The following is a 27,968-nucleotide window of genomic DNA, read 5'->3' on the forward strand; positions in this document are numbered from 1 at the left end:
ACAGGCACCCAGCATTCCTCGCGCGAACCCGGAAGTAAGTTAGCCATATCAAGAAATGAATAAAATTTTGAGTACAAACTGATAAATAATGGCGAAATACAGATGAAACCTGTGAAATGTGTGCAGCGGCTTCAATAGACATTTCAAGGAGAAACCCCCAAGATGATTTCGAGCTCATCCAACAAGTCGGTAGCGGTACTTATGGCGATGTTTATAAGGTATGTGTACAATCAATCTGTCGAGTCTTCTTCGATTCGAGTTGAAACCACCATCATCGATCAATCAAGAAGTATTTGGATGATGATGAGTGGAGCTGGCCAGAGAAGTCTGACTCATTAATCTGCTGCAGTCATTGGACAGTAATTATTTATGTCTAACTGCAGTTTAGGTCACCTATCCACTACTGGGTGGGTGGTGCTAGTGTTAATAAAGAATAGTGTTATGGTAAGGTTAGGTACATAACCATTCGCCTAATGACAGCTAAACTGCAGTCGCTCCGAGTGGAAAAATATTGAATAATTCACCAGCCATACATAATTCTATTTCCATCATTCGCCATCAATATGATGAAATTATCCATGATATAACTTACCTCCGTCGTCTGACTATACTTACATGAAAAGGCACGAAACAATCACTATCTCTGTAATGCTTAATGCTACCTAATGATTGCCATCAGTACCAGTTTCAAAGTAGGCTCATCCTAAAGTATGAGTAGCCAAGATGGTGTGGCGCGAGCGCTCTGTTGGAAATACTCCATTGCCCCTTCAGGTTTGCTGTTACTTCCGCTGTCTTGGATTTTGTGGGTATAGTTTAGCATTACAAAGATAGGAATGTTTTATGCCTTTCTGTGTAAGGCTGTATAGATGAAAGAGGAGTGTAAGTTCATGGGTAAAACAGTTGCATCACGGATAATCGAGATGAAAAATCAGGTGAACAGTTTATCGTCGATACCATTAATGAAGTAATGGTTTCATTAGCACATTTACAAGGTCATAGTGCCTGTAGTTGTATACATGGTGACGATGTGCTCGGTATGGAGGTGAAAATACTATTCATGGGCTATCACATTTCTATTCATTGGCTATCAATCATCATTTCAACTTTATATCAGATTTTGCCATGGTTTTGCCCAGATTTTGCCTGCTTGCTGTATAAGGCTTAATCATTACCGGTATGCTTTCTTATCACTTTTGCTGTGTCTCTGAATTCGATCCACACAAAAATTGTCCTAAAATTGTTAAATCCCTTCACCTCACATTGTTACTATTGATCTCTACAATCATCAAACCCAACCCCTTATCCTTACTAGTATACATGCATTTGCTTATAAAAAAATGTTAAGCCCAGAAATTTATTCTGAATGTCAGACCTATCTCATCCTCGCTTGCCAGGGGTCTGGTATCACTCCCGAACTCGCTTCCACCAGCCCCCTGGCCTCACGAAGCGTGATTTCATTATTGGCGCTGTTGCGCATGACGTCATATATCGATTTGCGAAATACTTCCTTGTTCGGTAAAACGTTCGCTGATTGGTCAATTTAACAGGAAAACCAACATAAGTCTACTGACGCTTTGTTACAAGCACTGTGATTGGTACGACCGGATTCTGGTCGGCTAGTAACGACTTCAACGACTCGTGAGGTCAAGGGGTTTGGGGAACAGCTTTAGCGTAGTGGGTTCGAATCTCTTGACGGGTGAAGATGGACCTATCTTTACGGCAAAATCCCATTAGACTGCGATGATAGAGTAACTGTGTACATTGTATTTTTCCAGGCCCGCCGACTGTCAAATAATGAACTTGCTGCCATCAAGGTGATAAAGTTAGAGCCGGGTAAGTTCACACATCGTCGTTGACTTCGTAAGGTAGAAGCATCCTTCGATACACTGACCATCGAAACTACGATTATCTTACAAACTTCTGAGATAAGAGTTAGTCGGGATTTGAAAGGTTTAATTCTAATTTTTCAGGGGATGACTTCGCAGTTATTCAACAGGAAATTGTTATGATGGAAGATTGTAAGCATATGAACATCGTTGCCTATTTCGGATGTTACCTCAGGTAATTTTTTATTACGCTGTCCAGAATTTTGGTTATCAATAGTTGAAGTAAGAACTTACTTAATTCAGATGACTGGGGACTGCCCAGATTTCTTCGAATTCAGTATGATCCGAGATGTTTACCTGGTTCCTGGTTGAATGAATTGAATATTTCATCTGTAATTAAATGAAACTCCGGATTTGAAAAATCCGAATTAAGCGAGTTCTACTGTACAAGAATTTACCTTATCCAGATTTCATATGAGCTTCAGGTTTCATATAGGTTTTGGCCTTGAAATAGCAATGATTGTCTTATCTATTCTATCAACTGATTTTATTTTGTTTTTTGCTCATTTTATTTGTCCCTTCCAAACCCATCACATCTGCCCCGAGTTTGATTATTGGGTATAGATCTCACATGAATTCATTGTTGGATTTTCTTTAGGCGGGATAAATTATGGATCGCTATGGAATATTGCGGAGGTGGCTCGATGCAGGATATCTATCACAGTAAGTTATTGATCGAACTATAAAAAGGTTTCAAAAAGATTAATATGAGCTTGGATGTCATTGTACAGTGACTTTTTTTCAGTGACCGGACCTTTGGCCGAACCACAGATAGCTTTCGTATGTCGAGAAACTCTAAAAGGCTTGAACTATTTGCACAACAAAGGAAAAATGCACAGAGACATCAAGGTAATATGCAACAATGCGCAACTGACCACTATTTCATATAACCTAGAATTATCTCGGTGTGCTATGTCATCTAGCTGCTGACATCACATCCCTAATGTAGTACCTGTTAATGGACAATATTTTGAATGAAACTGTTATAATATGGTAGATGACAATCCAACAAATGTTAAGTTCACTAAAATTCAAGTTAAACAGTCTGTCTAATATTTTTTCCACATTCTGTATTAATGCACCGATCCATATGAAAACAATTTTGATATGATCTGTTATTTCTAGGGTGCTAATATATTGCTTACCGAAGAAGGAAATGTCAAATTAGGTAAATACTGTGATAAAACGATCAGTGACCCTATTTATCTTAGGTATGTTGTTAGTTACGCTTATCTATCCAATCAACTGTATATATTTGTTATTTTAGCTGATTTTGGTGTATCTGCGCAAATAACTGCTACATTAGGAAAAAGAAAATCATTTATAGGAACTCCTTATTGGTGAGTCATTTGTTAGTTGAAGGTTGTATAGTTATGATTTCAATTCTAAAATTGCTGGCTAGATTCTATATATAGAACTTTGTCATAGATTCGTTTTATGTACATTGTTTAAAATGAGATAAAAATTGAAAAACCTCACCAGTTTTTAAATGCAAAATAGGCAAGTTTCGTAGGATAGTCTAGCAGTCAGCCAGACTTACTTCAACCTTGACACTCATCAATTTTTATCTACTGTTCATTGACATAATACATACATAAAGAAAAGTTGAAGTGAATATTTAAATGTTGAAAAATTATCTCCAAAAATGAAAGGATTAAAAGACAATAATTAGCATTTTAGCAACTGGGATGTAAGATTAGTCATGTGTAATGAGACAATGAAAAAATTAGAATTTAGCAAATGGGATGTGAGATTAGATTCGTGAATTCGTTTTGTAGGATGGCACCTGAAGTGGCTGCTGTTGAAAGGAAAGGTGGCTATAATCAACAATGTGATATTTGGGCTGTTGGAATCACGGCTATTGAGTTTGCTGAATTGCAGCCGCCTATGTTCGACTTGCATCCGATGAGAGCATTGTTTCTCATGTCAAAAAGTGGCTTCAAACCACCTACTTTAAAGGACAAAAATAAATGGTAAGCATTAGTGATTGCAAATGATTTCTAATAGTAGTTATGTTTTAACCCTTTGATTGGAAAAGTTAATTCATAATAAGGTCTTATGAATGAATACTGCTCTTGCTCTGGCACTTGACAATGCTAGCATTACAATTTTTGGGCTTTGCAGTGTAAGCGTTAAAATCATCACTGTTGCTACATTGTCTGATTTGTTTATTCATTTTCAGGAGTGCGCCCTTCCAGCATTTTATCAAAGTTGCCCTTACCAAAAATCCAAAGAAAAGACCCACTGCAGATAAGCTTTTAGAAGTAAGTTTTACTAAAATTTGTTCAATTACCGGTACCAGTAGTTAACTTTCAGTTCTTTATCCCATAGAGTTGAAACTGTACAAGTGAATGGACCCAGTTCCGTGGTTGTGAATTTGTTTGAATTCTATGGAGTCAGAAATTTCGATTGTCTGAATGCATCATATAGCCTAAGTTTAACTCAGAATTATTTACCTGGGCCTTGAATCGGATAATTTATGTATTTCAGCATCCATATTTGAACACAGAAAATCTGTCAAGACGAGTGACACGAGAACTACTCGATCAATTGAACAGTCCCACCCAACATATTTTTAGTACAGATCAAGAAAATGATGACGAAGGAGTAAGCGTTTGAATTCATTTAATATGAATTTATTTCCTTATTTAAACTGTTATTCATTCTGTATGACAAATAATGAAACTTGAATGATATTCGAGTGTTTTACGCTCAAGAGTTTAGCGCAAAAGAGGTGCTCTTGTGGAAGAAGCTCTTTTGGCGAAAAAAAAACTAGGCTTAACTTGGATTCATGAACCTTGATAACATACAATGTGTCTATTTATTGAAATTCTTTTATCCGGTTATTTTTGGTCGTTGTATTTATGAATGATTATTTTTCTATTGCAGCCTCTCAATGTACCTCAACGCATAGCCTCGAAGAGGTCTGCTCATTATCGGCAAAGAACGAAGTCAGAAATAGATAGTACGTGCTTTAAATAGCAGATTTGCATTTTAGCAATTATGTTCGATAGTGGATCTGACGCCTAACTTCTATAACTTATTCGTTTTTTCAGTGCAAAGTGTAAATTTCGAACCACCGTTAGTCAGAGAAACAGAATCCGAACAGGTTTGTTAGAATCCAAGTTATTAATTACGTTGTATTCGATTAACGCAATCCCACAGCCTCGTATTCTAATCCATCAATTATTTACCGTGATATTCTCGTCAGGTTATTAAAAACTGAAAGTGTTCTATAAAATAGACATTTCTGCCTTGCAATTAGAATTAAAAAGCTTATTGATTAGTTTTTTATGAATTTGATTACCGGAGTTTCGTTGAATATTAACGACAATGTATATTTTGCCCGATGGTACCGGTATGTTAGGCTATTCATAGCTTTACTCTTTCTCTCTGCGTGATGGTGTTTCTAGGGGTCTGGTGGTCGGGAACTTGTTCGAAAGTGGGGTTTAGTTGACGATGACAAACAGGTACAGATCTAGTGTTGTGTGTTTTGTCTAGTCTGATTAACTTTTCTCCACTTATTCAAACGACTTCGAATGTTTTTAATTCAAATGTTTTAAACGATATGTTTCGATAGAAAATCCTTGATGAAAGTACAGTCATTTCCCGATGTACCGCCCTCCCATTTACCGCCATCCCCGCATACCGCCAGGTTTTCTCAATGTACATCTCTATACAAATACATCAAATACATAGTAAAACGCCTCCGATGTACCGCCATACTCTCTAAACCGCCAGAATCGTTCTGCACCGATGTGGGCGGTATATCAGGGCTTGACTGTATGTCTAGATTCAAAGATAACTCTTAGTTTTACCGTAATCTGTGTCTTTCAAGTCTAATTGTTAAAAACTAGACCTCAACTGATCCAATGGAATTTATCTCTCGATTTTTTTTGTTGATTAGAGTTGTTGTTATGTTTTCACCATTTTCAGGAGGAATATTACGAAACAGCTCAAGATTGGACTCTAAAAAAGGATGAAAAGTAAGTTGGCAAGTAGAGATGTACAATCGAAGACAATTTTTAATTGAATTGATCTCTGAACTACAATGAATTAAATGTTGTGTGTCTGTACATGTTCTGAATTCAGTAGTACACGTCATATTTTGTGTAAAAGTTGATTATCCAAAATTGAGACATAGAAGCTTTTTCCCTTTATTAGTAAAATTAGATTCCTTTTTGTCAATCTTCGATTCCTGGGAAACGATACTTCAGTTCTCACTAACATCGAGTTCAATTTCGTTCAACCTCACCCGTTTTTGAAAACCGACTAAAAAGACATTCCACGAATGAAACTTCATCCAATTCATCTCCCATGCATACAACAAAAACATACATGTATATGTCTCAATATTATGCGCATGTTGGTAATTCTTTTAGAATCTATTAGAAAGATATATAGCTATTTAGGACACCACTTATACTATGCACATAGACATTATATAATGCTCCGTAAACAATATTACAACACATACATGTATGTTTCTGCAGTTTGTCCACAAAGTGTTCTTTCATTTGTCATTATCATTTTGGGTTTTTCAATAAGGTAGTTCATTAACTTCGAAGCACCTTTATTTATTTATTTTTTTTCAATTTTTCTGTCCTTGTCTCGCGCACTATCATCTCAGTCATCCAACACTTTTCATGCAGTTTCATACAGGTTCACCCCTTGAATTGATTCCTGGGTTTCGGTCAAAACTGTCCCCGGATAATTAAGAACTACTAAATTTCATGCGTTGTTTTGGTGAACGCTTAAATTGTCGACCTTACTTTTAATTCAATTCACATTTAGTTCAATCATAGCATCATTAGATAACTAATTTTGGTTTCTAGCCCTAATCCTTACACATGATTCATTTTGATAATAATTTTGATCGAATGACAAATTATCAGAAAATGTTAAAAGTGTTCGGTGGCTGTTAAGTGATATGTCGGATAGTGTATGATGACATTTTCGTGGTGACTTGCACCCTGCACTAAAACGCAGGCTTTTCTCCTTTAGGACGCTGCTACAAAAAGTAGATGAGGAACTTATGCAAAGGTACAGGTAAATGCTTGCACATCGATCAGCACATCCTGTCACTATATTCGCGGCTATAAAATACGATTCCGGAACGTCAAAATATGTCGGTATCAGTCATCAATCAGGTCATCCCTTAAGCATGTCATGTGCGACATATGTTCATACGTAAAAGGCTCTTCTTAATTACCTCATATTTTGAACTTTACTTTTGGTATACAACCCTATTGATCATTACTTTTTACATATATTGATTTATTCATTCAATCAGTTCATCAATATATCAGTTGTTGTATCAATTCAGTATATACATGATTTGTGATAACTCCTCATGTCACACAATTATTCATCATTCAAGCATAAATGTCCTCATCATAAATATCTACATTGCGTGTGTGCCTATTCATCTTAGATATAGTAGTTGTGTTTCAAAACAGAGATAAAATGTTACGTGTATTTAGTTCATCAAACCTCTTGCAATGCAGTGCTGCTCGTTAGAAAAACTGATATTTGATTTTCGAATACGTCTGCCACCACGCAATCAATAAGCATGTTTAGTAGTGTTCGTTCTTCCTTTTGCGCACTAACTCTGTAGAGACACCTTGTTGATCTTTCTTCAGGGGTCATCGAAATAGTCTTACGATTGATAGTGAGGATGTGAAGGAGTAAGATATATTCTAGTTTCATGTATTTCGTTTATAGACCTAACCATCTAACACCTTTTTTACCTGCCTTGATTAACGTTCCTCGTAGTTTATACTAATTTCTTGCAGCGATTTGCCTTGTTTGATTCGGGCTGCTAACATATAACTTATACTTGATTTCCATGCAGCACTTTCGATAACAAGATTTCTTTCGTTATGATGAATTGGCATTGAGATTTATCAATATGTACATGTAATAATCTCTTCTTGGAGACGGGTGATTTAACACAATCTTCGATAATGATTTACATTTCAACAACGGTTGCACGATTGTTTTCAATATCTTTGACGAATCTCAAAAATTCAATCTCACTCTCTCTCTCTCTCTCTCTCTCTCTCTATTTCTCTGCTGATTTATAAATGTTTCCCCTGTGTTGTGCATAGAAATCACCCATTCTTTACAATTCTGATTCAGCCAGAGGCAACTGGATGATCCGTTCTCAATTCAATCTTAAAACTTTAGAAAAAAAAATTCCAACTGAAAAGCATGATAACTGCTGTGCTCGGTCTATTCTGTCTTTAAATCAATACCGTCTGAAAAACCTCCATATTCTGGACTATCAGTTGCTTTGAGTTTGAGGCGTAAAGAGTCGGGGTCACAGCCGGCTGAAATGAATTCTCTCTTTACTTCATACAACGTTCACAATAACATCGCTCTTTGTTCCGACCGAACACATTTCTGGCTACAATCTACACTAGCCGATCATTTTTCTCCTGACCACAAAGAAAACAAATATATAGTGTGAACAAAACATCTTTGTATACCAGTATTTATGCTTGATTGTTATTCAGTATAATCATATATTGAAAATTCATTTTTCAGAGCCACTTTACCAATTGGTCAAACGAGACCTCCGGTAAGTTTTCTTATATTTTACCTATAATTTTAACAATGCAGCTTTGCAGTTCAATATTGAAAAATCATTCTTCCTGGTTCGAGTATTGGCCTGTATGTAGTTGTATGTAGTGAATATACGTGATCATTAGTCATGATCATTTTCCAGGGAGATAAAGAAGAAAATGGCAAAGGCGACGACTTCCCCGAGTTAGACAATGTAACAGATTATATGTCAACGCTAGTGCCCGGTGTGCAACCCCCACCGGCCGATGGCGACGGAGAAATGCCTCCCGAATTACCTCCTAAACAGAGTCAAAGAAACGGTGATATCAACGGCGAAGATACAACTTCAACACCGCAAGCGCCACCTCGTGGAGCGGATAAACGCAAGACGCCGCCTTTTGTATGTATCCGCTGCAAATCTATGTAATAGAGCTATTAACTAACATTCCGTTGCTACTTTTGTATTCTTTTTCAGAAATCATTATGTAACGGTCTTCCTCCAACACCGAAAGTTCATGTAAGTTGATATCACAAATACATTTGCCGGTATCCATTGTTCATGAGTCCTTGAATTTGCTTGATGATGAGGGTTTTTAAAAATGTCACTATTTCATCCTTAATAGTTTTGCTTGAAGATAGTTGAAGCAAGGGGAATCTCTTCAAATTGTTTTTCATTTAGGTGCTCAATGAGGCTATGAATCCTTTACCATGTATGTAGTTGTGGCAACACATGGCTATTATCTTACGTGACAATGGTTATTTTCAATTTCAGATGGGAGCATGTTTTTCGAAAGTCTTTAACGGATGTCCTCTTCATATAAATTGTACAGCAAGCTGGGTGCATCCAGATTCTCATGGTAAATGTTTGTCTTTATCATTGTCTAACTAATGATCAAAGTGATATTCAAAGATCGACATGAATGTGGCATGTACATTAGTTCATCGTATTGTTTTCAATTCATTACAACTTCCTCCAGACCTTCCAGCCAGATATCTTGCATGCTAGTACAAAAATCATTTTGTATGTAAGATTATACATGGAACTTTAACTTTCCTTAAGCAAAGTAAGGCCTAGAAATATCTGTTATAATATAATCAGCAGATTCTTGTTCGTGATTTCAGATCAACATGTGTTACTCGGTGCAGATGAAGGCGTTTACCTCCTTAACTTGAATGAAATTCATGAAAACACTTTAGAACTGGTGAGAGCACTCTTGGCAGAAGAAACTTATTTCTCCTGCGTATACGTATGTAACCTTTTGATGTTAATGATGAAAACTTTTCATTTTTAAGCTGCACGCTCGAAGATGTATATGGTTATATGTGGTAAAAGATGTATGTATGTCATTATCAGGTTAGTACAGACTGACAGTCAACTGTTCGCTTTTAGAGTAGAATATGTAATGATGTTATTGAATGAAACTGTTGCGAAATTTTACGTTATCAACGTTTGTTTTAGGAAAAAATACACAATTGTACAGACACGATCTAGTTATGCTGCAAGCAAGACATACGCATAGGTTTTCATTGCCCATGAATAAAATTCCTGAAAAACTAGTGCCAAGGTAAGAAACTTCTATGAAGAAAAAACAATGAAATGTAGAATTTGTGTTGTGTTATTTTGAGACTTTGCGACAATCGTTTGCACTCCATCTTCTTACCAGGTAGACTAATACAATAAACTTGTTCTTGTCTTTCAGGAAATTCATTCCCACGACCAAAGTACCCGATACGAAAGGTTGTATAAAATGTTGTGTCGGCCGCAATCCTTATAATGGCTACAAATATCTATGCGGGGCATTACATAATAGTGTAATACTCATGCAATGGTATGATCCGCTCAACAAATTCATGTTACTCAAGGTGAGTATTTTGATTGATTTAATATGCATGAATCCACCATTACCCAGTTTCATGTTTCAATAAAGCCGAAATTAGTTCTTTACCTGGTACTATTACGGGTACTTAAACTCTGAAATGAAATTCCTTTGATTAGCACATGATGGTTCTGAAGTTTTTGGTTGGTTTGAGATAGTTGATCAGTTCAGACAGTGGCGTTGGAAGTGCAGCGACTGCAGCTGCAAAAGCCGTGGCAATAATTTACTGAATGATGTCTTTTTGTCTTTCTATACCACGTTTTTTAAGAAATTAAGTAAATTCACCGCGGCAATATTTAGAACCCGTCCAAAATCGGCATTTGGCCGCAGCAATCAAAAATTGCTTCCAACGCGCCTGTCAGATGCTTTGCATCCTTTAGATTGAACAATTATAAATACGCTATCTTATTTGATGTGCGGGTATCTTCTTTTTTGTTGAAATAGCAATTCGATTGTCCGCTTCCTACACCACTGAAAGTATTTGAAATGCTCATCACTCCAGAATTGGAATATCCAATGGTGTGTGTAGGTGTCCGTAAAGGGTAAGTTCTAATTCGCCCAAAGTGAAACATTTTTAGAAGATTCTTAATGTTATGATTGTACGCGCATAATTTTCTATTCTTTAGACCTGATAAGAATCATCTAAAGTTTGATATTATTAATATGAATTCGTCATCCAGTTGGTTTGCTGAATATGATACCGGTAAGTGGGCATGAGTAGCCACAAGTGTGTCAAACCTCCAAATGTGTAAGATGTTTTTGATCCAACAATTCATAAGTTCTAACCATGAACCTTTTCTTATCAGTCAGGACATAATGGGGCAGCAAAATAACCCCTGGGAACATTTTAGAATTTGTCATTTATCATCGAGGTTGTAGATTTATCAAAAGCAGTAAATCTGTTACTCAGTCTATGAAACCGGTCCCTTGTCTATCCCCAGAACTGTCGAAATTGAGCCGAGAAATTTTGCGAAGGCGCCAATAAGTCTCGATTTACCCACTGTAGAGACAACTGTGGCAGTTTAATTCTTTTTTCTTTCAGAATCTGAACAAGTTGAAGTAGTGAATGTGACTCAACTGGAGAAGGATACTGTGCTAGTCTGTTACGACAGTAAGTGACTCGGTCGTCACCATCATTATTCTAAAGATCACGTATATTTCCGTAGCTTGTTGTTTCATCATATTTTATTTGCTGCTAAAATCAATGTCCCTTTCTAAAAACAATAAAAGAAAAAACGCATCCATACGGTCAAACCAGTGGAATGAAAATGTGCGAACCTTCGATTTTATTTTCCTATGACACTTATTATCGCTTAAAAGAGTCAATTTAGATTTTGAATTGTGATCTGTTTTGGTTTTCATATCAGTTCGAATGAAAAATCACTCATCGTATCACAGTTGTGAAACATTCCATGTATTTCTTTTTTTTTCAAGCATACAGACGAAATTTGTCGTTACAGGCAGGTTTCGATTGAACCTAATTTTCTTCGGGAATGGCAATGAGGCAATTTCAGACTACAGGAGTGTTCTGCTGGCCTTGCATGGTATAGGGGTACAGTACGCTAGAGTATTTTCTGATCATCGAATCGAATAGCTAGACAAGCATTCCAGAAGAGTTCAATCGAAACCTGCTATATACTGTATGAATTTTGTTGGGATTTGTTTTTTTTTTTGTGTTGAGCCATGCCTTCATTTATGTAGGTAGCAAATCTCAGGGGGAAGAGGACCAGCATTTGAAGCGACGTCTCTACAATCGGCGTAAGTCGAACGATACCACTGCATACAAACAGTCGAGTGAGATGTTCTCGAGTGACCTAAGCTTTCTTGCATGTGTTTTAGGTCCCCCACCCTCTGACTACTCAAGATTCACTTACAAACAATGCTGTTCGTCATATGGGTTTGATCCCGAAATTCTTAAGTTCAGCTATATTGAAGGTTTCTTGATCCTAACCCTATACGATTATCATCAAAAAGCATTTTGTTTCTTTACCAATTTTGACAATCTTCTGGCATTGTGTGGCATTTATCTGAATTTCTTTGTGATCGCTTTAACAGACGCTTGTGTAACGAACTGACATTTTTCCCTTTTGAAAACAACATACTTCGTAAATGATGCCACATGAAAATGAAGAAAGAACAGCAATGTTTGGGTTGTTTTCACCCATTTCCTATTCCAGATACAGTCAGTGTATAAAGTCATATTTCTGTTCTCAAAGCCAATATTTAAGAGTATGCACATGTACCCTGTTAAATCTCAGTATGCACCATTTGGTTTTCATTTCAATGCCATTGTATCCTTCACGTTATCAGAGATTTCTTGACAGTTTATCGGCAAATATTTGAACAGATGCAGTAAAATCTAATCTTGAAAATTTAAGACGGATCTAGTTCATGAGAAATCCAGATTTAGATTTGAAACTGGTGATAATGTCAGAATTACCGGTAGATCAAAATCTAGATTTAGCTTACCTAGATGAATTGGTTTTATTGTAGTATCTTCTGGTTTTTGTTGTAATGAAATTCTGAAAGGTGGCTCAAAGGTGCTCTTGCTTTGATAAGAAACGCAGCCATGATATATATATACTGGGTACATGTACATCCGATGTATATATAAAGTAGTGTGCACATATTTTAATTTCATACATGTAGTGCGTTGTATCACTGTTTACAGGTTCAGGGGATGGTTCAGCATTTTCGACAGGTATACATACGTTCAAACAACACAAATATGAATATATCTCTTTAATTAAGACACCAACGCGTCCTATCTGTCTATGATTAACAAACACCCTCGTGTCCTGCAGCCAGTTTTATAGACCAATTTTAACTTAAACCAGGGATTAAAACAGTTGACTGACAATCAAGTTAACTCCCTAGTTAAAGTTGGAACAGGGTCCAGTTTTATCCCATATAAGTCCCTGTGGGCTATAGCATTCACTTTTCGTCTGTCCGTCCCGGTTACTTTGGGATGATGCTTCAGTTGATTGTCTTGATATTTTGGTATATGCTTGTATCTACCCTAGACATATCTTATGCCCAAAAACTTGCCTGATCAGAATCAAGACGGCAGACTGGTGGCGAATTTTGGGCCCAAAAAGATCATTCTGGCCTAAATTCTGAGATCTATTGCTTCACAGTGGTTTGCCATTTTCTTTGAAATTTGGGGTGTGTATACTTTGGGAAGGATCTCGTCAGATGAATTTTTTGATCAGTCCTTTTTGTATCCAATTGGCGGCCATCATGGTCTAATCAGTTCCCATAGATGGAAAACAGTTCTTTGAGGAAAATATCCACAGGTTTTAACTTAAAGTCTTGATATTTGATGATTGCTAGACATATCACAGTGTAGCTCATGACATGCTACATGCTTGTGGTAAGCTTCAGGGTCACTGATTACTATATTTGTTTATCGGGGGCATTGAACATTGAAATAGTCCGATTGTCAAGCATTTCATCAAGATGGCATGGTGTCCCTGGACCCCTATTTGAATTGAGACGCTTATTCACTTATGAGTCAAATGACTTAATAAACCAACGGGTTAAAACAGTTCCCTGGTCTATGAAATTAGCTCCTGACCGCTGTCTTGTTTAAAGAATATAGTTCAGAAAAATGTTTTTATCGTACATTACATTAACTTCCATGTGTTGATTGTTGATTTGCACTCCTGTTTGTCGAATGTATTTTTTTGTACAACTACAGTAGAATCTTTAGATGAAAATGCAGAAATTTGACCAATTAGTGAATATGCTAAATTTGAATATTCTTATTCTTATCCTAATCGCAATGTGTTCATGTCCAACAAGGCCTGGTCAAAAAGTATGTTGGCCTTAGTTTTACTCCACAGTATCATATATGTAACATCGATAAGGTGAACATGAGTACTGGGTAAGTTGGACCCAAGTATGACTATTCACCAACATATAAGATTTTTTCTCGAATTTCGATAATCGAATAAAGTGGAAAATGTACTTTTGACCGTGTAAGTTCTCCTTCTGAACATAAATAATAAGATTGAGGCGTGTTCCTCAACTCCCATTAGATACCGGTAGTTTGGTGAGAAATGCTTGACTTTCGACATATTTGTAAGCGGCTAGCGGATTATTCAATCACGCATTCAAATAATTGATGAGATCTAAACCCATTATGTTATATAACCTGGAAATATCATTTGGGAATTTATGATATTGGCTTCAGTCGCCGCTGGGTTTTACTGAACTTGTGTAATAATATCATGAATAATGGGTCTTGCTCGTACGATCGTCTATCCAATTTGTTCGCATTAAGCTTGCCGCTGTAATTTATATCCAGTGAAAATTGAAATTTGAAAAAGAAACACTCTTCCATCAATCACGAAAAAATGCTTAACCCATCCGAATGCTTCATAGATTAAAAACTTGCTTTCATCAAAGACCGATTTTGCTTGATATTATAGGCTTGTATGAGCTTTTTAACTTTGCATTTGAATGGCATTTGTTCCAGATGATCTGATCCTTTCGTTTACTGACATAATAACGAAACAATCTCTAACCCTAGTGCATTTTCTATCCTACTAATTGATAATAAAGTTGTTGAATCATGATCGGGTAGTTAACAATTATCACTGCAAATAAATTTCTATATACCAGGGACTGAACGAACAAGGTAACAGAGTATGATTTTAATTCAATAATGTAGATTATTGTATGATAAATGATGTATTGTACAACTACAATAGTATATGATAATATGATAATTGTATGATTTTATGAAAGACCTGTTCTCATCAATAGCGGTCATTTTTATCGTTATAGATTTTATCAAATTGGTCAACTTAAATGGTAGATTAAAATCAAGCAAAAAGCAGGCAGCTGAACTTCATTTTGATTTCCCTGTCGAGTCCATGGGTAAGCAAGACAATGCTTTTGATACATGTTAATTCGTGTTACTTGGTAGATTTTGAACTGGCCGAATCTGTTAGTGGTGGTAAGCCAATGCACCAAATACATGTACTAACTCGAGAACCAAAAGTAGAGGATTTTGTCGTCGGAAAATAAAAATTGACATGCTAAGTAAGAATGCATTTTGGATTCGGCCATGTGAACCTGAAATAAAGGATCTTAAAACATTGGCCGATACACGGTAAGAATTTTAAAACAAAATCTTTTCACGAAGAACCAAAAATCTTCTGAATGATTTATTGGGTTGATGAGAGTTAGTATGGAGGAGTCTTTTCAATATCGTTTCGTCTTGTAATCTTGTTGTTGTTCCTCCTCCATACCTTACACCCATATTCCAGTTCGAATATCCTAATGATATTTATCTATTCGAGGATATTGTTAACGTATGATTCTTCGAATGTTTACGTTCAATGCGTATTGTGCGCTAGAATCAATACGCTGCCGTGCTAGGTAGTTAATATTCGCCAAATGCCAACACTCAAATTTATTAACTTCTTAATCTTAAACACAAAATGTATGCATTCGTTTTACGCTGGCTGTTTGTTTTTCAGTCTGTTTACAAGATAGCGTGCTAGCCTTTCATAAACATGGTATGCAGGGACGGAGTTTTCGGGCTAACGAGGTATGTCAGTTCGAGACCAATAAATTCACGCGGTCGTTATGACCACTGTACATGAAATGATATACAAAAATTCCACAAAAAAATTATGATCTATTCCTTAATCGAAAAACCTCTTTCCTCCATGATACCGTACATACTATCTGAGTAATCCTCCATTGTACACTGCAGGATTTTGTGGACCGTCCAATTTTAGCAGAGTCCTGTTTATGATTTGTTGAATTGAAAATAATTTGGTTATAGTGCAATTAGATTTAAGCAATAGTTAAACTGTTAGTGGTTAAACTGTAAATGTTTTTTATCGCAGGTTACTCAAGAAATTTGTGACAAAAGTAGAATATTCAAGCTTTTAGGATCTGATAGGTAAGCATGAGTAGAAGGTGCTGCCATCTACAAGTTATATCAAAATGCAAAAAAAACTACTTTCTGTTGAATTGGGCCCTTGTAAATTATTGGATGTTTGTTTGCGATTTTATGCAGACGTAGAAATCGTCGCGATTCTGTTGTTGTAAGTGCATTTTCGCGTTTCAAGTGATGTACGATGCTTGTGGCGATACATTTATGACAAATTTATGAATCAAAACATGCAAAAACATATCCACCATGCTAGTACCAACGGTTGACTTTCACGGAGTAACTAGATACTAGAATATTCATTGTTTATCAAGTTGATTCTCGAAATATGCGTCGATTAGGTGCGACTTATCACTCGGCGATTATTAATTAGCGGTTCTCAATGCAGCGGCATGCTTTGAATAAATAACCCACCAATCATTCGTCCTTGCTTGCCTAATAACCTTGTAAAATCAGCGATTGATTTTTCATTTGCGCATATTTTTGTGTTGAGCTCACCGATGTTGGTTTTAGCTGAAAAAATGTATCGACCAAAATACCCGAGAGACCATTTCATATAATTGATGCAGTTATTACCAAATGACTGAGTTACATTAAACATTTCCAAGCTCGGGGTATGAGCACACTTAGCACTTGGGTCCCAGCAGGCTGAATGACCAACAGATACAAGTTTGGCTCTAGGTTGGACTAAAAAGCAATTGACTAGATGATCAAAGATTACTGATTGTTGATCTATTGGCAGTTATGTATATTTTGCAAATTAGTAGATCATGACATGCAGCTGCACCATGATGTGGTGAGTTTCAAGGGCATAGATTTCTGTATATGTTCATCCAGCGGGTGTTGAATAGCGAAATAACATAGTATTTCCATATATATATATATATATTGGTACCTATGCATATTTTGTAGCCACATTCAAATGCAATATCAGAGTTCATGACATGCGGTATTGTAATGGTTTGTCAGTTTGTTGGGCATTTCACCAAGTGGGCCCTGGTGGACTCCTAGTTTTTTTATTGGGTTATTGGGTCAGAGAAAATGCCCTGGTATTAGTAATGAAAGCGTGTTAATCATCCGGGACGTCAGATTTCGTAATTTCGATTTCAAATGCGCAATCAAATTTGTGACTCCCCAGTTGCTTCATTCGCGCGTGGTATTGCCAATTCGAAACTTGTTTACTAATTGAAATCTGAAATACCCAATGGAGTCTACTGCTCCTGAAAGTTGCTTGATCTCCGTAGAGTCCGCTAACAGCTCATGGCACTCGTATTTGCTTTCAATCAGAATCGCGCTATTTTCGACGTTAAGTGCAGAATTTTCAATTTCATTCATAGTAGCCGTGGCTCAGAGCATGGAGAAAACAATTAACCTAATTTATCGGGTGTAGAATTATGTAGTTTAATGAACTCAGCGAGAGAAATTGTCAGTTCTATTTGTTTTATCAAGTCACTTCATATCTAGTGTGCTACTGGTAATTTTGTTATGATTCGTTGTTTTGGCGTAACCATGACAACTACACCTATAAATTTCATATCCGACGAGAGCCCGAACGCACGTGCGTGCGCTGATGACTCATTACATATATATATTTTTGAGCATTGCCCGTGTCCTGTCCGAGCTTGATAATCTTTCCTCGATTTCATCCGTTTGCATATGCATTATGTATGTATTTGGACGAAATGTATTTTTATTTTGAATTTCGTTCGAAACCATATACATGATTATCTATAATTGTTGCGATCTTCCGAAGGGGTGGGGGTGTTATTCGGTAACCAGGCAATTCTTTTGTTTACGGCGTGGTTTTTACCGATATTTGGATGGCTATCCATCACGGAAAATATCAATTCCGTTTCATGTATGAATATCGGCGAAAAAATACAAATGCATGAGAACACTTCGTAGAAGCTATTGAAGTCTCATCAAACAGAGATGACGTTATCGACGAAGCAGAGTTTTTTCAACTTTTCATTAAAAGTGAATTTCGCGAATGAACGATGCAACGCATTTCGAGGCTAATGTTCTGTATAGATTCACATATTTGTTCGAATTAATCTTTGCCACGGGGGGGGGGGATGTGCTGTTATACAATTCTAAATAGTCAAACGGTTGAGCTATTTCCAGCTTTCACTTTCATTGTGAAACGAACACTCAAGCTAAATTGGTTGTTCTTTGTTGTTAGCACCCCCAGATTTGACAGAGAGTTTGAATAAGTTTGTTTTGTACTGCGGACTTGAACGAAAAATTGTGTTTTCAGCTCGCGGTAATGATGTTTTCTTCGAAAGTTCAATTCTTGCTTCCACTTAATCGGTTGATATCTAGGAAAGTACATCCTTCAAGGCATCGTGTCAAAAATCGTGAATGCGCCATTTCTGACTGACTATTATAAAAGTGTAAATAGAACCTAATGAGCTTCTGTCGTTCAGCAATTTCATAACATGATTTATTAAAAAGTAGATAAGATCCCTAGAGTTGGTTAGTTTGTGACATCGAGTGAGTTTCGATATGTCTGAAATAGTCAGGTTAACATGGCTCGAAAGATTGTTGGTTTGACAGGCTATTCATTTTCAACAAAACTATTTATTGTCTACGATAGTGCTTTCGCTAATATTGTATGACAGATGAAATGATGAAGCATAATTTGTGTCATGATTGAGAACACGATTCTCAAGAGGGCAGCGCACGCTTGTAAAACCCCTCCATAACTACCCACAGGTTGAGAGGAAATATCCGATTCATCATAATATCCAATGTACTTTGCCTATCGCTTATGACATAATCAGTAATTATACCATTTCTTAAGATTATAAGCTGCAATCACGACGAAACGACTAGGCCAAATTGGCACGGATCAGGCCCGAGTCAAATTTGGCCTGTACCTAATAAGAATGCAAACCACTCACTCAATACTAAACAATGTGTAAACAAAGCGAAGTGGTTCACTTCTGGAACCAATTCATGCGCAATGTTTGGCACCCGTAACAGTTGTTCCGGGACAAAATGCTCATGTGTGTGATCGCATCATTAGATGCAGTGAATTAACCAACTAAGTCTATAACTTGCCGCTTGCTACGTTGTGAACTTAATACCTCTAGAATTTAAGAGATCTACCGGTAATCACTTATAAACCACCATCACACAAGCATTTTTGGCTTGTGCCAAATTATGCCCGCAACAACTGTTCACCGGTCATATTATTGCTTGTGAATTGCTACTGGTTGCGGAAGTAACTCACTTCGCTTTGTTTAAGCTTTGTCTAGTATCAAGTGAGTGGTTTACGTGTGAACGCGCTCTCTAATTAGGCACGGTTGAATTTAACTTAGGCCTGATCCGTGTCAATTTGACCCGGCCCAAATCGTCTATGTGTGATCGCGGCTATAGAAGTGGGGATTGCTGACAAACTGATAGAACTAAGGCCCTGATAATTGTAGGCAAGTATTGAGTTTAATTCCCATCGATAATTGCGCTATTTTCTACCTCGACAAACAGAAAATACGACTAATCGATATCCTATCATTAGCGTTCCTACAGCGCGGTTGTCGGCCCATTGAAGTAGCTCATCGGATTAATACTCGCCCGGCGAGTCAGTAGCGTCATTTCAAATGCGGGCATCCTCGTTCTAGTCCGACGCGATCAGTCAATTTGTTTCTGGAAAATCGTTCGCGTAGGCAGATCGTGCGCTGAGTATTTATCATCGCCTGCCGTAGCAGCTTAAACGCCGTTTATTTGAATTGTCGAATGAGATGACATTATAGGCGTCGCGGCGATAATTGTCACCGGAGGGCGGTCATTTTCTGTTAATTCGTATCTCAGCTTTGCAAGCGCGCTAATTACAAATAACTAGGCGTCGTTAACACTTCGAGAAACGCTACAGAGAAATTTCACAATTTCGCGTATCTGGGAGTAGTCGAATAAACACTAATCCGTGTACACTAGATAAACGAAAAAATCCCACAATTCTATAAGATTTATTAAAATGAAAATGTCACTATGTGTTCCATACACAAAATTGTTCTAGACAAATTTGAATTGTGGGATTTCTTCGGATTTTTGCGTATCTGTATGTTGATTTTAAGCTGAATGGCGTTATTTGCCAAAAAGCTATAAATTTTCATTCTTGTCTGACGTTGGCGCCTCGTAAAAAGCAATATCAGACAATTAGTATTAAATGCCGCCGTATTAGGTTTATTGCATTAAGCATGGCAACATGAGTAATGCGCGAATTTCATAACATTTGATCGCTAGAAAATGTCTCGAGAATTACGCCGAATACTCGTCATCAATATTGAAAAATGTGCACACGATGATTCTTCAAAATGATCCTTAAATCATTATATCGTTATATAATCTTAAGCCGCAATCACACGGAGGCGATTTAGACTGGGCAAAATAGGCCCGGATCAGGCTCGAGTCAAATTGGCCTGTGCCTAATTAGAGAGCGCGTTCACACGCAAACCACTCACTCGATACTAAACAATGCTTAAACGAAGCAAAGGGAGCCACTTCCTGAACTAGTTGCTATTCACATAGAATTATTTGACATGGGTTGAAATTTGGGTCGGGCCACGTCCGACGTTTTGGTCAGGCCAAATTTGGCACTCGTGTGAAGAGTTCTTTGGCACAGGCCAAAAATGCTCGTGTGATTGCGGCTTATGTTTGCAAGTCGCGTTCCATAGCCGCGATCACACGGACACGATTTGGCCCGGGCCAAATTGGCACGGATCAGGCTCGGGCCAAATCTGGCCCGTGCCTAATTAGAGAGCGCGTTCACACGCAAACCATTCACGCGATACTAAACAATGCTCAAACAAAGCGAAGTGGATCATTTCCGGTGCCAGTTGCAATTCAAACGCAATCATTTGTCTGGTGCTAATATTTGGTTCGGACCTGGTCCGACGTTTTTGGTCAGGCCAAACAGGCTCGGGCCCATTTGGCACCCGTGTGAATAGTTGTTCCGGGCCAAATTTGGCCTGGGCCAAAAATGCTCGTGTGATTGCGGCTCATATCATCGCGAAAGGTAACACCCCTTTACATCCCTGGCCGCCGTCAACGAGATGAGAACTGCACCTATTTACCGGCGCCTACTTATTCTCCTAGTAACCGGTCAACAAACATGAACATATATGTCAAGCGAGCGCGCGATGACTCGCTATGACCTTGAATTATCTCGTTCGTCAACAAAAAAACCTGTCCCGATAGGAAGTAGATGACACGATATAATCCGAAATTGTTTTTTATGCGAGCGATCGATGCCCTATCATCGGGATCTATTTTCGGGATTACGACGGGGTTGGGGTTGCCGCCAGTGCGTCGTGGGCCTTGTTTATTATTTGTTCGCCGAGAAGGGGAAAAGAAACGCGTCCATCGTCGGGGATAATTGATCGCGTAAATGGCAGAACGGTGTTCTATTCTGTCGTATTGTTGATAAGAAACGGCGTAAGACTCGGCGCCGTAATGCGATAATAATTACACCCAAGAAAATTTACCGATCTCTCGCGCTCTCTCGTAATGACATCCCATAAATATAAATTGTTTTCGTTAACGGCGCGCACGTTAATAAACGACGTTCTTAGAACTTTTCGGAATTTTTATTCTCGTTGTTGTTAACAGGACTTTTACATCATTTTTACGACAACGACGCCGCAGAGTTTTGATAATGAATATGTTTTGATGTAGTCTGTAACGAAAGCGTCTAGTCGCACTCTGTGAAATGTAGCTTTTTTTTCTATCGAAGCTTGTGCTTTCATTTTGTATATGTCACAGAGCCACCAGTCTCAGTTGTCAGTTTTCTTGAAAATGAAGAGATAGATGCAGTTCTGGGTTTTCAGTCAGAGCCAGATTAGGTTTTTTTAGTCGGGGAGCAGTTTTTTGTTGTTAATGGTTCTCGGGCTTCCATTACGAGACGCTTATTTTCGTACTGTCGGTCTATCTGTGTGTCTGGCTTTCAGCGACTTAGCTTCATGAATAGTGGGTCGATCTAGATGAAACTTGGGTACGATGTTAGTATGGGGGTCTAGTTGTTCAGCGCACCGAGTGGGCCCAATGCACCACCTAGCGGCAGAACTAAGCACTAAAAACTGTGCCACGAAAAGTTGTCTTGACAAATTGGCCCTAGATACAACATATCCAAAATGCAAGGGAAACTAACTCTTGGGAATTTCGTAGCTCGAGCCTGATCCCGAGAACTGTTGTCGCCTATGGCTTGTTGAACTTAAGTAGTCGCATTTTGAATTTGATAGCACTGAGACTCGGTTTCTTCTTTTCTATATCAAATCATTAATTTCCAAGTGTTTCGTTATTATGATAGGTTTAGCTTGATGTGTCATCAAATAATCTAGTCAATAACACCTGACGATCAGAGTGATACTATCCTTAAAAGAGCTTTAATAATTCATTTTCGTTGTCCTTGTATCTCTGTCATTTTCCCAATTGTGCATGCAGATATATCGCAGTTTATTTTGATGTAATTTCCCCATAGATTGCGCTTTTCTGTTGTTGTGTAGTTCGTAAAGGTCTCGCTAAAACACTTTAAATCTAATGGGAATTTAGTGGATTAAAATATATCGATTCCCACAGTAAACACTGCTACCTTTGTATGATTTATATGCTCCTATGTACTATATCTTTATTTGTTTGAAAGAAAAAAGTAGATCTATTTTAAAAAGATTATTACGCCGAAAATACCACCGACGATTATCTACAATTATCTACCTAGCCGGCGACTTTCTCGCGACAAACGGGGACAAAAACGAATCTATTTCGAAATAGCTTAATCGCCGTGCTTATTGTCAATTTTACTACCGAAATGAACCCGAAAACCTTTCAATGATAGGTTCCTGTGTTCAGAAGCGAAGCTCGATTTCTACTAAAATCCTAATAAAATATCAACAGCTGAAGCAATTTTGACAGAAAGTGAATTGGAAAACTTCGGGGGCACCTGCTTCTCTTTATACGCACAGAAATACACTACCCCCAGTGCCAAATTTACTCATTATTGTCGACATTTTTTATTGCCAAAGGTTCAAGATAATCGAACGTGCATTTCACGAACAACGCCGCGACAATAAAAAGTTTTGGGTTATTTAAACATTTTCGTCTATTATTTGCTAATCGCCGGTGTATGCGGTTCAAATAAATTGAAAAGGAACTGATTATGACAGCAATGCAGAAATTTCAAAGCGCTAAGTTGTGCAAACTGGGAAAACAACTGGGGTCATGTTATTTCATACAGATAGCTAATTCTATTGTCCACAAAAATATTTGCGTTGACAAAAACAGTTTCATCTGATGGCTCGTACAAATTAACTATAATTGATGAGCAGTTTTTTCTCAATTGTGCTGTGTGTTTAACCTCAACAGCTCTTTGTACCTACCCTGTAGTTCCTTTTTAATCCACTGTTATGTTATTTTGTTGTAAAAAAAACTGAAAAATATTTTTCTAATATTCTATCCATTCTGTCCTTTCTGTCATACCTCTCTGCTTTAATGGAGTAAATTGCATACACCTACTCGGATATTCATTCAAATTGGCCGAATTATCATATGCCATTAGCAGAGTCATCTCAGGCCCGTGCTGAGGGGGGCTGGGTTGTAGCGAACGAACCCCCTGAAATTTTCGAAGTGCCCTTCAAAAAGTCAGTGAGATTTTATGAATTTTTGGATGATTCCGTATTGAGATACGTATTTAGGATCTGTCCTTTTTCGATGGGAAAGTGCCCCTTTTCACTTTGAAAAAGTGACCTTTTTCTTGAAATACAACTGCCCCTCAAAAAGGTTTGGTAATCTGTAGCACTGGAAATTATATATAAAAAAAGATTGATGTATTTATTTGTCCACAAAAAGGGTTTGCACTGACAAAACATTCCACAGATTAAGATGCAGTTCATATTGTTATCTGTTGTTTAATTTACAATTCTATGTTTCGTGTTTTTTCAGGTCGATTGTTCTAGAGAGTCGACCGACGGATAGTCCGAGTGAAAACGCCAATCTATACGTGCTAGCCGGTCACGAGAATACGTTTTGATCGGAAAAATCGTGAAAATCTATGCCATTATATTTCATCTAGTCGTCATCTGTAATGCTGCAAGTGTCTCTCTCTTGATTGGCTTCTCAACAATGATAGCAGTTAGCTGATAGCGGTTCGTGTATATATATATATATACCGAAAGAGACGAAATTCATCATCGGCTTTGTTCCTTCGCTTCTTCCGAGACTTTGAACCGAGACTTCGTCTTCGGATTCTGAGACTTTTCGGATTCCATCGCCGATTCGCGAAACCGACGAAAAAAAGTGCAATTGCGAAAAAAAAAACTGAACGCGAATAGTTGCTTTGTTTGTAGATTGTAAATATGGATTTTGTGTATAATAACGGTTTGAATATCAGTGTTCTTCAAGGAAATTAGTTATTTCGTGATGGTCCATTTATCTGCTTTCCAGTATTATTAGCGAATGAATACTGGCGACTTAGTTCATTTATTTATGACTGTGGGAAGATCTATTTTTCCATTTGTATCACTTGCTTGACAATGTTGATTTGATACAGGTTTCTGTGGACCGTTGCCTGCATTATTTAATGTCCGTTAGAAGACCATCGGTTTTTGGTTTTTCGTAAGTTCGAAAATCTTACCGGGAATGTTCTGGTTGGTCTTATAGTTGAAAAATAAGTTGAAAACTGAACAGAACTTCTAGAATCAACGACAGGCGTATGGTATTTTTGCAAAATACAAAGGTTACATTTTTGGAGAGGATAGGTCATACTTTCATGCACTATTTCGACCTATCAGCATTTGGCTGCATATTCTATTTACAGGTGAATGCTGGATCCACGTCTGGCTATGATTAGTACTCAATGTTTGATGCCCGTTATGTAAATGATTTATGAACTTCTTCATATCATCGCAATTACATACATATATATATATATGGCCAACCGAGGCAAACGCGCTTGAATTATTACGCCCCATCCGAGTTCTTATTGTTACACTTCGCCGGTTTATGAAACATAAATATTGATATTTCGTCCCGGTTTCGCACTCGATAACCTTTGCTCGCCGTCGTAATTATCATCGTACGAGAGACTAAATTGTTCGAAGCCGTATCTTGTAATTACCACCATGTTATATCTCCGAGGGATGTACACCCGTTTGGAGCGTCACTGTTTCGACAATGTTTTAATTGGCTTCTTGCGTCGTTGAGACCGTTTCGTTGTATTTACGGTATTCATTTTTTTTTTTTGCATGCAATTCAGCGGCACCGCGCTGATTGTAGTCAGCAAGCGCAATTTCGGTGTTTATGTAAGTGCTGCTTGACCGGTTATTCCGCGTGCGCATTAATAGCAAATCATGCCTTTCGGGAGATAAAATGAATTGATAAACCCAGCCGTGTAGAATGGTGACAAATTGTTCGGAACTCATTGGACACTTTGGCGACGCTATGGTGGCAGTACTTCGATCTGGAGCAGGTTCCGTAGTCGGGGCTTAGATTTAAGACCAGTCTAGACCAGCTTAGTTCTATAGCAAATCTAACAAATCAAGACCAGTCTTAAGATTTAAGACTATTTTGGAATTAAAGCCTTGACTATGAAATCAGCCCCCGGTAATAAGCATCCATCTGTGCGCTTGAATGCTAGACCCAGGATAAAACGGGGGCAGATCCAAGGGTAGGGTGCAGTGGTGCATGCCCCCATGAATCAGCAATGTTATACAATGCCGCTGATTTCTTATCCCAATTCCCTATCATGGTTAAGCTTAACCACAACGTAACTAACTTTGAACACGGGTAAAATAAAGCCAAATTCAGAAAGATTTATTCGTTCTATCTCTCGGATACTGTGCTCGTGATCTATGCTCTCGTGTATCAAACGTTACCTTTTTTGCCAGTATTAAACGTTGATTATGTAGTGAATAAGAATGTGTGAACGCATTGATATTGAATACTTATGAGTGTAAAGTTATCGAAGTTCAGAGTTATACGTATGTTGAGAAAATGCTGGACCAAGCAAATATCATGTAAATACTATATATAAGAAGGATTATCCGTAACCGGTACTTCTTACGCATATATGCTTGTCTCGAAAATAAGCGCAGTTTGAAGAAAAATGATGGTACCTCGTTAGGTCAACTGGCGACGAGGTGCTTTCAAACAATAATATATAACAGAATGGAATAAATGTTTGCATAATTATTATTCAGAAATTTGTTACTGTAAATTGTATGTATGTGTATACGCGGGGGTTGATGAACGGTCGTTGTGTTGAAAAAAGAATGCTATTCTAACACTGCGATGAAACCGGTAAGCATTTGCCTCCGATATTCGGGACGTTTCTGGGTGATTTCATTTGATACCGCGCAAGAGTGTATCCGCGTAGCGCGCGCTGTGCATCTTAACAGCTAATACACATACCGCAATTAAAATGAATTACTTCAATTCTCATTATTTTTTCATCATTTGCTGGAGTATGCTCTTCAGGCCGACGTGCATCTCTTGAAATGCCGTAAAAGTGTGTAGCTCGGCGCGGGGAACTATAAATAATTTACCTTTTCATATTTGCTATTTGTTATTTCCCGAGGCTTTTCACCTCGTTTTATTCAAACGGAAAGGTGAAAGTCTTGTGTATTTTATGGGGCGGTTCGTTCTACTGGTCGGCAAAGGGCACCGATCACTTTCAGGCGTGGATTTAGCACTTTTGACAGGGCCCCGGCCAACGATCGTGGAAATTGAGAGGATCCAGATCTCTGTAGATCCGCCCCTTTAGAGTTCTTCATTTAAACCAAGTTGATATGAATTTTATGAATCATGAAATAGATTTGGATCCATTATAAAGTAATAAACAAATTCAATGTTCTTTCATTCGAACCAACGCCGATTTTGGTTAGTACATATAAATGAAAGCAAATTGCTTCAAATATTTGCACTAACGTTGACTATTGTTAATCAGTCAGCTCTATCAAACCTAACAGGCCCCCGGTATTACTGTTGAATGTTTTCATAATTTTTTCCCATCAGCACCGCCTTATGAGTAAATATATATCTGGCTAGATAAACATCTCCTACAGATTTGCGAAAGTCAACAGAAAAATGTCAATTTAGCCTTGGCTATAATTGGGCCTGTGGTCGTCGGTAATGGCTTGAGAATCTCTGATTTATAGTCGGATTTCCAAGTATGATATCTTAAATTAACACGGTAATACGTATTTTTTCTGCCTATCCAGACTTCACAGAGGTTTTCAATTGAATACGAAAATGATCAATGGACATCAAGTTCCGTTGATGATAGCGAACTTTGTTGATGTTGTGAGTTACTTCGTTGATCTTAAAGCAGAGAGTCTAGATTTTTTTCTGTGAAAAAAAAGCTTTCTCCATACATGTACAGTCAAACCGTAAACAAATATTGAAACAATATTGATGTTATTTATATGAAAAGTGTTGATACAATGAAATTGAGGAATGGATCTGTTGTCCGATAGCTGTAAAATGTTAGCTCATAGAGATAGATCTTTCGTCAGAGTAAAGGCTCTTAGTTACGGTAGTTTGGTTGTTAAGCTATCTAAATTCCGAACTAAAGCTAGATTCTCGGAACTGACCCAAGGAACCTATTACTGGTTGATGGATTGAGATGTTTGAATGTTGAAGTAATTCGCATTCAAAAAATGTGTATTTGGGTTCTGAATGTTAGCATAGATGATAGATGATGTAACTTTGATTGGATGTAACTCCTAACTACATTGG

General features: G+C 37.7%; 1 protein-coding gene across 14 annotated transcripts; it reads left to right on the forward strand.

Annotated features, from left to right (window-relative positions):
* The first annotated feature begins 34 nt into the window (after positions 1 to 34).
* LOC141915216 (mitogen-activated protein kinase kinase kinase kinase 5-like) lies at positions 35 to 24,629 on the forward strand. Of its 14 annotated transcripts, none has more exons than XM_074806668.1 (33): positions 35 to 218; positions 1,776 to 1,833; positions 1,971 to 2,061; positions 2,485 to 2,549; positions 2,632 to 2,735; positions 3,012 to 3,054; positions 3,154 to 3,226; positions 3,665 to 3,859; positions 4,069 to 4,150; positions 4,377 to 4,493; positions 4,776 to 4,851; positions 4,943 to 4,995; positions 5,300 to 5,356; positions 5,823 to 5,872; positions 6,891 to 6,935; positions 7,529 to 7,573; positions 8,436 to 8,469; positions 8,617 to 8,853; positions 8,929 to 8,970; positions 9,226 to 9,310; positions 9,576 to 9,655; positions 9,747 to 9,807; positions 9,913 to 10,018; positions 10,154 to 10,316; positions 10,775 to 10,872; positions 10,957 to 11,033; positions 11,373 to 11,441; positions 12,032 to 12,088; positions 13,002 to 13,031; positions 15,122 to 15,214; positions 15,820 to 15,890; positions 16,195 to 16,250; positions 24,177 to 24,629. In XM_074806668.1, exons 1-33 carry the CDS (start codon positions 117 to 119, stop codon positions 24,262 to 24,264), a joined length of 2,703 nt encoding a protein of 900 aa, XP_074662769.1. In that variant the 5' UTR covers positions 35 to 116; the 3' UTR covers positions 24,265 to 24,629. The 14 variants fall into 14 exon arrangements, with proteins under 14 accessions (XP_074662769.1, XP_074662770.1, XP_074662771.1 ...); XM_074806669.1 differs by having other exon boundaries at positions 6,891 to 6,929; XM_074806670.1 differs by lacking the exon at positions 13,002 to 13,031.
* Positions 24,630 to 27,968: the final 3,339 nt, after the last annotated feature.

This window comes from Tubulanus polymorphus, chromosome 1, assembly GCF_964204645.1.
Source record: "Tubulanus polymorphus chromosome 1, tnTubPoly1.2, whole genome shotgun sequence".
Taxonomy (NCBI): domain Eukaryota; kingdom Metazoa; phylum Nemertea; class Palaeonemertea; order Tubulaniformes; family Tubulanidae; genus Tubulanus; species Tubulanus polymorphus.